General features: G+C 39.0%; 1 protein-coding gene across 8 annotated transcripts; it reads right to left on the minus strand.

Annotated features, from left to right (window-relative positions):
- Positions 1–2869: 2869 nt before the first annotated feature.
- LOC127802006 (protein NLP2) lies at positions 2870–9147 on the minus strand. Of its 8 annotated transcripts, XM_052337620.1 has the most exons (7): positions 8624–9145; positions 8266–8365; positions 7640–7939; positions 6826–7545; positions 6132–6179; positions 5032–6040; positions 2870–4506 (listed from the first exon to the last, which is right to left on the minus strand). In XM_052337620.1, exons 4-7 carry the CDS (start codon positions 7537–7539, stop codon positions 3605–3607), a joined length of 2673 nt encoding a protein of 890 aa, XP_052193580.1. In that variant the 5' UTR covers positions 7540–7545; positions 7640–7939; positions 8266–8365; positions 8624–9145; the 3' UTR covers positions 2870–3604. The 8 variants fall into 8 exon arrangements, with proteins under 8 accessions (XP_052193580.1, XP_052193577.1, XP_052193574.1 ...); XM_052337617.1 differs by having other exon boundaries at positions 6826–7764; positions 8624–9146; XM_052337614.1 differs by having other exon boundaries at positions 6826–7939; positions 8624–9146.
- Between the last annotated feature and the right edge of the window lie 5378 nt (positions 9148–14525).

Here is a 14525-nt window from a genome sequence, read left to right on the forward strand (position 1 = left end):
TATGAACTTCTAAGGAAAAATACTGGACTCACCCGGATGTTGCGTTTTCATGCAAAACGAGGCTTTTTGATACTAGAATCAAGACATCAAGAACTCCAAATCCAAACATTTTTTTACAGGACCTAGATCTCGATTTTAGAGGAATTTAGTAATTTTTTTCATAATTTTTGGAGACCGGACGCGCCCGCACTCTTATGCGCACCTACTCGCGGGGCCCAGTTGGCGCGTGTGCCCCATGCGCCAGTTGTCTTCTTCCTCCAGCTCACCGGACTAGTGCGTTGCTTTTGGTTTAATGGCCATATCTCCTTCATCCGACCTCCGATTAACCCCATGCTTGAACCTATGGCTTCCTCTCTTCATCCTCTACAAGACTATGGCTTCAAATCGGACGATTGGAGCCATTTTTTGATTGCTCAACCCAATTTTTCGATGAAGCTTGATTTTCAGTCGAAGCTTCATAACTCCCTCATCTTTCAATGAAAATTTCTCAAATTTCACAAGAATGATCCTCTGGACATGGGCAACAAAAGCCCCTTATCTGTTGCTCTCAATTTGTTCATGAATTTGCAGATCTATCATTTTAAATTTTTCAAGGGTTTCGGCCACTTCTATTTATAGGCCTTCCTGAGCTTCCAAATGCTCAAGGCTTGCATAAGCGACCCCTCTGAGGCTTCTACCGCCCTTGGATCGACCTAATCTCTCCAAAATCCAACCACAAAACAAGCTTTTGATGCTTCCAAAATCCGATCGAAAGCTTGATCGGAAATCATCAAATTCCGACCACCTCGTGCCCTATTGTCGACCCAAACCCGACCCAAAGGCATCCCCGACCCATTTGGCTCCATTTCCCATGGTCGGTAGGCGCTGGTCGGCGACTAGAAGCTGCTGGTCGGCCATGGCTGGAAGCTTCCAGCTTCAACTTTCAAATATTGCACTTTCACCCCCTTATTTTTGCTTCTTTTGCCTTGGCTCATTTTCACAAAGCCCCTGAACTTTTCAATATTGCATTTAAGACCCTCAAGTCCTAAAACATCATTTTGACCCCTGAAGATTCTGAAAAATCATCGTTTCGGCCTCCCTCTAGCAATTTCCAAAAACTACACTTTGGCCTGATTCTTTGTTTTAGCCTTAAACCCATTCATTTCTTCCTGAAACCTCTGAAGGGTTGTTCCTCGTGAAAAACCAAAGCCTCCTCAAACTTCCATTGACTTCCGAGAAGTCTCCTGTAACAATTCGGTTTTACAGCCTAATTAGCAGCTGCCTTTTTAGCTGTATCGAAAATCGTTCCCGATCTCATTTCTTTTGACACCATAAATCTTATCTCGGGATGCTCGTTAATGACAAATCATTTTCCTTTGGCATCTAGGCTCCAGGGCACTCCCTATAGTCAATTCGGTCATTCATACGGTAATAAATTACCCTTATACCCTCAATTTATTCTTAAATTCCATTTTTGCTCCAAGATAAATTACCCTTGAGTCCTTTAGAATTTCTCGGGTATTACAAGAATGGACAACAAGGAGAAGGAACATCTCATTGGACAACCGACACTAACATTCATCGAAAGATATACCGATAAACCCCCCTATGGCATGGTTTTATTTGTAGATGCATATGGATGATACATACTGAGTCTTGAAATGTTTATTTTTGGTCCGTTGCTTTTATGTTTTATGCTTCCATTGTGCTATTTTTCTTTGTTGAAAAATGATTTTATGTAAAACCCTTGCATTGATCTACCATTAGTTGGTGTTTTTGGTACAATTTTGTTGACATCTTTCAATCTTTCCATCACCTAACGTCCTGACAGAACAAGAGCCATGGAATGATAAGTTCACGAACTCATAGCCATGGAGTGAAACGGATGGATTCATGCTATCTCATTGTATGAGTTCCTAAAGCTTGGCAATCCCTTCAAATTGATACCTCTATATTTTGAAATTTTAATCCATTGTTTATTATTATAACATTATGCCAATGGGAAAGGAAGACTAACTACATTACATTTTTTAGGACTCTAGTATTCATTGATCACAATTATATAGGCTTGAATAGCTAGAACATAATTGTGAATACAACAACAGAGAGTCCAACATTACTCGAAAGGAGATTGAAAGCATTGTGGACTAACGTAACGAGGTAGTAGGGCACTACGAGTTCATAGATATACATAGTCATCTATCTATCTTTTGGGGTTGTAGCCTCTATGTTGTCCCTAACAAGGCTGTTGTTAGGCTCCCCAATTACAAGTTTACTCATTGGTTGCACAACCCTCTTGCTAATATGAAATTGAAATGAAGGACATTGAAGATAAACTATTAGATAAATTGGCTTACTCTTGCCATGCATGGGTTGGAGATGTAGATTGGACCGGCACCAATGCAAGGTGATCCGACTTGAGTCCAACCCATATTTTGAGGAACTTACAAGGGATAATGAGTTTATCTCCAATTCAATTAAACCAATATTATATATATATATATATAAATAATTTTGACTTATTTATCATATATGCGGATACATTTATCTAATCGAATTTGTTTTAATTTTGAAAGAGTGTTTTTCATTCAAACTAGAACTATAGGGACAGTTGGACTCTTCTTTTATAAAAATGGAGTTGGGAGTGCCATCGGGAAGTGTGAAAATTTAAATACGATTATTCTACTAATTATCGCTAAGAGTTTTCTAGTTTTTCCTTTCCTCTTATTGTTGGCGACATTTGGGTGGTGAATCTCTTTCCAAGTGTGACTGCATCTAGAAATCAGTGAAGTAAGAAGATTCGATTCCATTCACGTATTCCATATTTTATTTAAATTTTTGGGGTTTATTCCCCACAAATTAATGTTGTTGCAAGCATGGAATATTGTCATAAAGTTGGGAAGTCTTGGTCCTGAATTTTTATCTCACATCCGCTTTGATTATTTCAGCAATAAACAGAAGCGTGAGATTAAATTACATCGACTGACCAGTGCGCGAGTGCGCACATATACATCATCAGACGAAGCTGAGCAACATACATGTACACATGTATATCATTGGACTTGAACAAGCAGGTTCAAACAAAGGAAGATGAGAGGAAAAATGGACTAACTTTTCACAGGGACTTGGTAGTAGTAGAGTAGAAGATAAAAGCCTCGACCTCAACGATCGATGGAGGTCACTGGGGAGTCGTTTTACTTCAATGACATGGCGCTTTACCATGCAGCTGAACCTGAATCCATGATTAATTTTTATTCGGCCGGTGGAAGTAGTGGGAAGATTGATTCATGAATCTTCCAAGCAAGCCAGCTCTAGCTACCTCTCTGCTATGGCAAACCCACTGACAGAAACGGTGTGGATGGTTGGGAGTACCACAGGAAAATGGGATAGGATCCATGGAATATGCAAGTTTCTAATTCCAAATTAAGATTTGAGATCTCTGTGGAGCTAGCTTGTATGAGTTACGGAGGATCTAACCAAAAACAAAAAGGATTTTAGAAAGCAAGTGCAAGTATTTAGTAGTGTCCCCACTCACCTCAACAGCAGCTACAAAAGAAGCAGACCATATATATGGGTATATATGTTGTATATATGACGTTGTTGGCAAGAGCAAGATGGATCACTGCTAAGTACCAAATGAACTCCCAAGATTTGGATTAACAGAAGCTTGGTGCACCAACAGCTTAATTGTGCGGCTGTTGTTGGATGACCTGTGTATGTCTATGCACTCCTCAACATCCTCGTCACATCTCAACAGAACCCACTCTGAATCATCGTCCAAATACTTGAGGTCTATCTTACTATTTATATTGAATCGCTTCACAATCTCTTGTCTCAAATCTTGAAACCTACAATTTTGTTGTATGCTGAGCCGGACCTTCTCCTCTCCAAAAGTTGCTTTTACTTTAAAAGCACTCCCATCTCGCACAACTTGCTGGCGCGGGCTGCCAACTCTTGGCAACGGAGGCACGGCCTCGGGGCTAGGAAGCTCGCTGAAAATTTGGTGGCTTTGTGATCTCACGAGATTCTTTGTTTCCTCTTGACCTGAGTCGTGCAGTTGTAGGTCACTACGTGCTCTTTTTAGTTGTCCCCCGCCCTGCGGTTCTTTCAATGAAATGTCTCCACCACTCGGGCCATGGACAAAAGAAGCAGCAGGTTGGGGCCTTGCTTCTGTAGAACAGCAGAAACTTGAACTGGAGCTCAGACTGCATGAAGAGGAAGGAGACTTTGATGTAGTGGTTACAGGGCTTAATAAACTGCCTTCGGGCTGGGCATCAAAGTGCTTCAACTGATCATTCATCTTTGACGTGATGACCGGGCTAGCCGCTTCAGGAGGTAAGGTTGGAGAGCTTAGTTCTGGGAAATTACTGTAGAAGGAGGTAAGTTGAATGCCCCCCTGAACACCTTGCACGGAATCAATTACGAGTTGGAGTTTCCTTAACGAGTGTCCAACTTTTTTGATCTTTCGAGAAGGCCACCTGGTGATGCCATGTTGTCTGCATATCCTTTTCAAGGTGGTTGGGCACACTGCAAAGAGAACAAATTGGGTAAGCAACGGAATGATTATGACACAAGACCAATAAATCCAAAGGAAAGATTATGAAAATACCCATGTGCAGTGATGGCTTGCAATCATGTAAGGATACAAAAACAAATTAGATAATGCGACCCAATTTTCTTTAATAAGAGGAAAAACCAGCAGCTTAACAAACGTTTAGAATTAAAGATGAGCTATTTAGAACTCAATAAGGCAGCTACGTGAGTTACGCGATAGTTTTAGCGAACACATACATGCATTCTTCCATTTCTTTCCACTTTTTAGGCAATGAAAACTAGCTTAGTTTTTGTATTAGAGTAGAGATCCAGAAAATGTTAGGGGTGATATACATAATCTGAGAAATCTTCCTAAGTTACTGACCAACTAAATCCGACAATACTTCTATGAATGTTGAAAGTGCCAAATGAAAAGTTACTTCTTGTCAGAGTGCGAAATTTAATTTCAATAAGAAATGTAATTGATATAATCCGTTCAAATTATAAAAGTGTTCCTACCACCAATACTCTTTGCAGCATCTTTCAGGCTCCCAGCGAAGTATTGCCGAAGTACTTCCAAGCCGATGGTCTTCTCAGTCTTCGTCCGTCTTCTCTCACCCGGTTTTCTATCACTTGATGGGCAAAGCCCGCTGACAGAAGAAAAGCCTCCACCACTCTCTGCACTTCCCCTGGGACCAGAATCTTGATGAATGTGTGTGTGCTTTGAAAACACATGATGCAACTCTGATCTGTCATTATCCCAATCGGTTGTCTCTTCAAAACCTTCTTCTGGCTCCTTCTGGTACCCCAAGGATATAGCAATAGATTTTCCCTTTCGTTGAGCCTCTGTCCTATTGTCAAGCCAGGATGAATCTTCGTGAGAAGTTCCTTTAGAAAGAGCACACCCCGAATTCTGAGAGTGTCCATCAAATCTCCCAAGTGATGGGGCAGCAGTCACTTTCTCCAGTTGTGTTGCTTCTTCTGCTAACTCCTGGTTTGTGACAACACGTAGGCTCCGACATACCTCTTGTATCACAGAGGATAATGATCTCAGCATATGTGTCTGCTCTTCAGCATCTTGGCAGTCAGGTGGCAGGAAGAACTCTAACACAAAATCAGCCGATCCAGTATAGATGCTTCGAAAGCGTATAGCTACGGCAGCACGCAATTTAAACACCATGGCATGATGAGATAGAGGATATTCGGACTTGGAAAAACCTCTAATGTCCGAGGCAAAACATGGTTGGTTTGTCATGAATGCTCCTCCCACAACGCCTTCACCTCTAAGCAGGTGATGCTCAGAGCATGCCTCATGAAAACCCAAAACATCTGGGTTGAGGACATAGCATGCAGAGTCCACAGTGGAAACACAATGAATGTAGTTCTCATTAGAGTGTCGGCAGCCAGCTCTACCTTGTTGAGTGCACGGCACCCATGTCTGAGCTAAGGGCAGTCTATATGTGTCGCAGACATATTTAAAAACCTCTTTAATCTCTATCACCACACCTTGATAAGAATCATCACAACCCTGGAAGAGAAGAATGCCTGTGATGTTAGGTCCAATTCAAATTTGAAATGATAAAAGTTAGTCAATTGTCTTTATGATACTATCCATTTACCTTTACAGTGGGAGGACTCAAAACTTCAGAACTCTTTAGATCAACGGCCTGGAAATAAATACATTTATCCAGACAAGAACAAGAGTGAAAATATGTTCTGCTTCAAAGTTGGTTTTAAGTAATAAAATGGATGAAGCCAGAAAACAGTATCCATCTTGAAGTTTTTATTTGTGTTTTCTTTTCTTTACTGTTTCATTTTTTGTGGTGGGAATAAGAATTAGGCAACTAATTCGCCCAAGAAAGGTGCATTAGCACAATGAACAGGATGGCAACTGGATGACAAATACTTTTTGGGGAGATGAAGGCAACGGCCAAATTTCTGGTAACTGCTAATGGTTTGGCATCGACTCAATCTAGTCAAAACTTTTCCAATGGAGCTTCCACCTGGGTTCTATAATCTACTGGCCACTACGGAAAAAAAGGAAAACAGAGATGAAAGTGGAGGGCACAATGGATGGATTACAAGAAAGTGGTGTCCTTGAATAATAAAAAGACCACAAATTAAAAAAGTACCATTTAATCAAGCGAGCTATGTGATTGCAACTACATACTAAAGAAAAATTGTCCAGATTTTATATGATTACTTGGTATATTAGAACCAAATCGATGTTGTTTTTAAGCTCTCCAAAGAATGAACAGACAAAATGGGGGGAGGACCAAGAGAAATATTAGACACAAGTAAGAAGGAAAAGACCTCAAGAGCTTTGCGGACATTCTCAAGTTCCGGGATGTACTTGACTGTCTGAGCAGTAGTCACAATCTCAACAACACCCAAGCAGGTTCCACTGCCTCGCTCAAAAACAGGAAGTGCAAGGGAACCACTAACATTATATTGCTGTGCATAACTGACGCGTGGGTACTCTTCTTTTCTGAAGAATCGAACGTCAGGAGTCCACTCAGGCAATTTCTTCATGAAAACTCGTCCAGGCAACCCCATAAAGTCCTTTGAGTTTGCTTCTGCTGCAAACTTATAGCTCCTTGAGACATCTCTGTAATCTGCAAGGCTCTTGCAGTTGGAGCTAAGGGAGAACGGTTGGTTGTTAGTGGTGAGGAAATGCCTGCCTGCTCTTTTTATAGGTACCCATATCTGAATGAGGGCATCTCCATCTCTAGTGAATTCTCTTAGGTATTCTATTGCCTGCATTAATCTCTTCTTCACAGAGGATGCTGGACCTGCTTTCGCATTCGGCAAGATCCACAATCTTTTGTTTGTTTCAGTGTTTTCAACCAAAAAGTCCTCTGATTGGACTAAAGATGGCCGAGGCAGGATTGCTTCCCGGTTTGGTATTTGACTGCCAACAAGATCATCCTTTTGGGGATACGTCACATGTGGATTATCGGCAAAATTCGATCGTTCTGTTCCTTCTTGATGGATTTTCAGATGTGCGTTTGGAGTGAACTGGTCCATGTTACTCTGGTAAGTAGAAAAGCAATTCAAAGAGAAATTTAAATCACTCGAAGTAGATAGATCAGGCTGCCAGAAATTAGATCCCTCAGTAGTCTCTAACCAGTATCCGTCATATAAGAGTTCGTTTACAATATCTAAATCCATGGTTTTGTCGGAAAATGTTTCCAAGATGGCCTTAGGCGTGAAGGCACCATCTTCCATAATGAACTATGCCAAAGTCGCCATCTGCATAAAAGCTATGGATCATTGAATACGCATAAGGTCATGACCCGGAACACAGAAGAAGTCTAAATATGAAAAACAAAAAGAGGAACTTCCAGGAAGGATTCCTTTCGCCCATCTTCGAAAACACAATCAGCTGGAGTCGCACAAACATCGTCAACAAAAAATCCTTTGAAAACTGCAATCAGAAATGCATTTCAGAGGGAAGAAACCACACACAATTTTGTAGAGAAAGTTGATGGTAATAGCTTAAAAGAAGCTCGAATAAGTCTGATTAATAAAAATATCATAAGAAGAACAATCCAACAAAGAACAACATTCAGGGTCAGAATTAGAAAACCCCACACAATTCTATCAAAAAACCGGAAAAGAACTAGTACAAGAAGAAACACTAATGTCCAAGTTGAAGGATATGAAAATAAGGGCACTAGAAGTGTGGTTTAAAAGTAGGAAGGATATTGGAAATCTATCTATCTATCTGACCCCAAACGTCCAAAACGTCACCTGGAGCTATAGACACCCAAAGCAGCCATTGCTTATGACACCCAGAATTAGAAAGTTCAAAGCCGCAGCAGAAAGCACAAGCCCAAGAAGAATCATCAACCTTGCAATGGTTTGGGGAATCACAGGCATGATTAGCAGACTGCAAAATATATATGTATCTATATACATACATACATATACACATATATAAATTCCAACAGCATAAGTTAGTTGACACAGGTCCTGAAAACCCCAAAACCTAACCCTAAGGAAATCTATATATAACCCATTACAAGGAAGAACAAACTGAAGAAATTAGAAATGAGTAGTAAATTGAGAGAGAGACAGAGAGATAGAGAGAGAAAAGTAAATGACTCACTACTTTCTTGGCTGAAAAAGAATATTTGTAAATTATTAAACAGGCATGCTCCCCTGTCTGCGTATCAGAAACTGGTGATTTGGTAAAGAAGAAGAAGAAGAAGAAGAAGACGAAGCAGATGGGGGTGGATAGGATTAGGCAGGTCAGGTAATTGGCATGGTTGCCTCTTACTAAAAACCCAACCGCAACGGCAAATAAAAGGCAAGAGTCGTTTATGTCCTCTCTCCGGTTGTTGCTGCTGCTGCATGCATATGAGTGAAGAACGGGAATAACAGGCTCCTCTGCCCTAAGGAATCTCTCTCTCTCTCTCTCTGTGGGGTGGGCTGTGGATCATTTATTTATGAATATATTTCAGGGGAAGGGAAGCAAGAATCTCTCTCTCTCTCTCTATCTATCTCCCTCCTTCCTCTTGAGTTGAGTAGGAGTGGGACCCTCTCTCCCTCTCCCTCGTCTTGAGTTGAGTAGGAGTGGGACCCGCCAAGAGAAAGCCACGCCAGTGCCAGTGCCACAGCCAGATTTCCCTTCCCTTCCCTTGCAATCTGCATCATTCATTCTTTCTACTCTACTCCACCCTACATATAGACGAACGTTATTATGTCCGCCGCCGCCGCTGCCGCCGCCGCTGCTGAGTCAACCTTTACTGCAAGTAGAAAAACGAGGATGAGAGAAGCACAGGCTCAATAGATAACCTAGAGAGATGGGGAGGGAAGGCAGTTATAATAGCTTAAATTCTTATGCAAGGATGGATAAATGATAAATTTGCTTGCAATGTCCCTAACAATTATCGCAGCTTCTTCTTAATAGCAGTAGCAATGGTGAAAGGAGCTGCTTCGCTTGTACATACCATTTGATTTGATGTTTATGTTCGGTGGGCCTAATTTCAATTTCCATCGTTCGATGAGATGACGAGGAGGAGTGTGATTATAGTTAAACCGAATTAAATACTTTCAACTTGCAGCTAAACAAATGGGATGCGAGCTCCCTTTCCCTTTGTCGATTGTTATTACTATTATTATTATTAAAATAATTAAAATGGTCTTGGGCTGAGTCTGTGAAAAGGGAGAAGATTCTTAATTTCCCTCTTTCTTTTTAAGATTCTTAATTACCCATCCCTGCCCTGTTCTCTATCTATGAACTCGTGTCGGGTGAGTTCAATTTGACTGAAAGATTCTGGTACCAGACACTGAGGAGGAGGAGGAGGAGTTGACCTGTAACTCCAGTATCTGGTTAACTTCTCCCTCCGCCCCCGCCTCATCAAATCAATTATTGTAGCTTTTACGGGCATGGTGCGATAACACATTTAGACTAAATATTAGGGGCTGTTCTTTTTATTATTTTTAACTTGTCTTAAATTTTTAATTTTTTAAAACATTGAAAACGTTTTTTTTTTTCAAAAATATATTTTCAAAATAAAAAAAAAATTATAAGAGAAAACCAAAATAACAAAAATGTTATTTGGGTGTTTTCAATGAAAACACACTCAAAATACCAAAACACGAAAAACGCATCTAACCCCCGCCCCCCACTACACAGACCCAAAGAGCCAAACCCCTCCACTCTTCTCCACTTTTTCCTTTCTTCTCTTTTGGTCATCGATTGCCATCCCCATACCCTTGTTGATTGCTTCCACCACCGCCACTGTCGTCGACCGCCCCCCATCACAAACCATTGCATCATGTCTGTCGTTGACTGCCCCTCGTCTCATTTCTCCTTTCTGAGCTTCTGGCCCGCCACCTTCATTGCCATCACCATCATCACCACCAACCGTTTCCGCCACCACCATTATTGTTGATCGCCCCCATCGCATCGCGACCGACATCATTACCCCCACCGTTGATTGCTCCCGTCTCCTTTCTCATCTCTTCTCTTCTCTTTTAGTCTGCCACTGCCCACCGTCGTTGACCGAAACCCCAGCATTGTGCCTACCACTAAACGATCGGGCATCGCCTCCCCTTCACCATGGTTTTTTCTTGCTTGCTACGGCTTCCCTCCCTTCTGCAATTTGATTTTTTTATTATTTTGTTTTATTTTATTTTATTTTTTTGTTTTATTTTATTAAAATATGTAATATAATTTTTTTGTATTAATTTTTTAAGAATGTTTTTAAAATTTTGGATTATACCTGTGATAATGTTATGTTATTTTATAATTTATAATTATTTTCTTTCGTTTCTAAAATTAGATTATCAATTATTTCTTGAATTATAGTTTAAAGTCTTTGAATCAAATTTATAATGAATTAATAAATATTTATAATTTATTTTAAATAAACTTATTTAATAAAATATTATAAAATATATTTTCTCAAATTTTTAAAGTAAGCATGTTTTCCAATTTACTATTTTGAGAAACAATTTTTTAGAATGACGAAAAGAGCATATTTTAAAAAATCTCAGAATAGACACTCAAAATATAAAACTTAAAATTGAAATACAAAGAAAACACCACCTTAGACTTTGAATCAGTGTGATGATTTAAAAGGCAAAATTATTGTTAGAAGACAACATTTAACTAGAAGGCAAATCTTGCATGAACTATATCTAATATCTAACTTTAGATATATATAGACAGTGTCTGTATCTAAATTTACTCAAGAGATGTATCATAGGGAATGTCACTTGTTCTTAAAGATTAGTCGGACGAATCTCAAACATTCCAAGTAAATACAAAAATAAATTATTATAAAAATAAAAAATAATATTAGAAGTCATAACTGATCAATATACGATGCCTATTCTTTGAAGGAGATTAAAAAGATAGTGTGTGATTATTTTGTTTTATCTAATACGTCTTTTAATAAAAATGTGACATATATTGTTTTTTATTTTTAAAAATAAAAAATGGCAAGTTTTTGGTCTAAGAGGTGAAATCGCTCACCCCAAGCGCCCCCCACACCTGGCTCAACAGAACGTGGGAGGAGGTTAATCATGGTGACCCAACCGGACGCAGTGGCTAGACCTGAGCTCACCGCGCACAAGGAGTCCTCCTTCACTTTGGAGAGAGGTACCCCACACTGCCGCTTGCGAGACTCGATCTTTGGTCTTGGTCCAAGATTCATCACAAAAGACACTTTGTGTCTCTCTTCTTGATTAACTGAGCTGTCCATATAGGCAAAAATAATAAGTTTTTGAATAAATTAAAGATGGATAAGCACGTATCGAAGAGGCAGACGGGGCGGGGCGGGGGACCGCTTCCAGGATTGAAGCGTGGGGCGCGGCTTCCCGAGGAATCGAATTGGATCATCATCATCATCCCATCTGCTCAGCATTTCTGGACCCATTCATGCCAAATATATATATATATATATATGGTCGGTCTCCTCGCACGTCATCTGTTTGCTTCTTCGCCCATATCGAATTTCAGGCTCAGCAAACAAAAACAATTATGAATTAATGATATTTCATTTTATTTTATAATCTGATTTGATAGTGTTTTTTTTTTTTTTTTTTTTAAGTAAAACACCGATCATTGTCCTTTACTAAGAATAATAATAATAATAATAATACAAAAATTCTGTATAGTTAAAATGAATATGTAATTAAATACCTAATACATCCTCAATGTACATTTGAAATTAAAACGAGCGTAAAAATTTAAAATATAAACATAAGACCACCAATTTAAATATTTATTAAAATAAATAAGTTAATTTTGTAACCTATATATCATCATCCGTGATCGTAAGGTGGCCATTCTTGGTCCACCTTGGACGTACGGTCTGGTTGGAGGCATCCGCTCGAGCCCAATGTAAAATCTATCTTAAAAATTTTACATGGATTAAAAAAAATTCATAAATCAATATTGTGTAAAACCAAAAACTCCAAAGGGAATCATTTGAAAAAATTGATGAAGTTAACTATTCACTATTACTATTACGTATGTTACTGTTGTGACACATTTCAATACTTTTAATGATGGTTCAGCGAGCTGACATTCGAATTTTTGGATAATTCATACACCATTAATTGGGAAGATTACTCACCCAAATGAACTATTATCTAAATTTTATTTTGTTCCAACAAATGAACTAATTATCGAAGTCGATTAGTCTACTAACTGACTGGACCTTGCACAGCAGTAGTTACTCAAACAATAGTGAGGATGGATGTGTTAGAAACTATAGGTGAAATTTTCTCACAATTTTTTGAAACTCAACGGAGCGAACTTATGTGCCGTTGATTTTCAATTGGAATTATTTAGACATGATTTGTGAGATAAATCATAACTAATTATTGAAAAATTATTTCCCCATGTTTCCTAGGTCAAAAGTTTCGTAAGACATTCTAGTTCTTGACAAAAATATAATGCAAGACATTAAATCAACTGATAGCAATCCCGTCTAAGCCCAAAATAAAAACATCAAATGTAATATCCCGAAATTGTGAGATAAATAATGATTATTAATTTTGATATTTGAAGTCATTATGGAATATTTGAGAATTTAAGAGAAAATATTTATTTATATTGTTTTGAGGGAATAGGTAATAAAGGTAATTAATTATCTTATTTTGGGAGTATTTATGGGAATAAAATAAATTGAATTGGAGATTCCTGAAAAGTTTGGGTTATAAGTAAAATAAAAGATAAAAGAAGTATGGGGCGTGAGTGCCAATTCTGGAAACTTGGGGGCTCTGAAGTAATTTTCTGGAAGGGTCGTGAAGTCCCTTTAAATTTAATGAAATGTGTTATATGTATGAGGGTCAGCTGGCGCAGACCGCATGCGCGTGTGAAAAAGAGGTGGTCGCGGGTTCGATTCTACGTGGAAGGTGCGTGCGCAAGGGAAGATGGCTGAATTTTTCAGCCAAATGGGAGGGCTAAAAAGACGTCATTTTGGGACCTGAGGCGGTGGCCTCCCAGCGCAGCCCAATAGTTGCCACGTGGCCGCGTATTGGCCACTTATTTTTTGCCTTTTTAAAGTCCATTTTGGGCGTTTCCAAGTAGTAGAAGCAAAAGGGAGAAATGGAGAAAAGAAAAGGAAGAAGAAATGGTGCGCGGCAGCTAGAAATGGCAGGAAAAATGGGAAAATAAAGAGAAAAATTAGAGATTTTGAGATTATTTCATGATTAAATTAGACAGGTAAATAGGTAAAATTATCAGAAGTATTATAGTTTAAATTACGGATTTTATACGGTTAATTAGATTTGATTAATATAGGCTGTAAACTTATTATTTTCTGTTAAACATTTTATTTCGCAGCGGGAGTACAAGAGAAGCTAGGATCGGCTATCTGCACCAACCTCTTAACCCTTCCCTTATGTTCTTCATTTCCTGCGAAAGTTTTCATTATTTTTCATATTTTAATCCCTCCCTCATCGTGATTCGATTTCACGCATTAATAATGCAAATACGCGCGGTAACCATTTTATAATATGTGAGTCATTGTTGAATCTGTGGACGATAAGTTAAAACTAAATATGTGACTCCCAGAGATATTTATTTCTAACTGCCACGGGGCCTTGCATCGCTATTATTCATTTGGGAATGATACCGAACCGATATGGGTTAGATTCTTAGAGAGTCGGGGTGACTCGATGTGATTGTGGTGGTCAACTGACCAGTCTCCATCTAATATTTAATATTATCAAATATGCGAGACCAGTTAATAATGTGAGTAACGAAGGGAGTTACCCGTAATTTCGAAAGTAAAGTAGTACAAATATTTACGTCATAAAGGGGTTCATACCTTGACCCCAGAATCGTATAAGATATCAATATGTAGATCTTGCAAATATTGGGGCTAATGCCTTATGCCATAAATGGGTTAGGAGTGTATCAATATGGATTCAATGATGTGATTTGCATAACGTGGAACATGTGAGTTTTTGTCCTTGAACTACTCAAGTAAATATTCTAATAACAGCTGTGTAAAGACCCTTGCATATACATGGTGGTGTGAGTTGCA

This window comes from Diospyros lotus, chromosome 5, assembly GCF_014633365.1.
Source record: "Diospyros lotus cultivar Yz01 chromosome 5, ASM1463336v1, whole genome shotgun sequence".
In the NCBI taxonomy this organism is placed as follows: Eukaryota; Viridiplantae; Streptophyta; class Magnoliopsida; order Ericales; family Ebenaceae; genus Diospyros; species Diospyros lotus.

Coding starts and splice junctions, on each gene's coding strand:
- LOC127802006 (XM_052337618.1), bottom strand. CDS start 7,740: ATGGAAGATGGTGCCTTCACGCCTAAGGCCATCTTGGAAACATTTTCC. Junction 6,041..6,131: donor TGAGTCCTCCCACTGTAAAG/GTAAATGGATAG, acceptor CTTCTCTTCCAG/GGTTGTGATGATTCTTATCA. Junction 4,507..5,031: donor TGCTGCAAAGAGTATTGGTG/GTAGGAACACTT, acceptor TTCTCTTTGCAG/TGTGCCCAACCACCTTGAAA.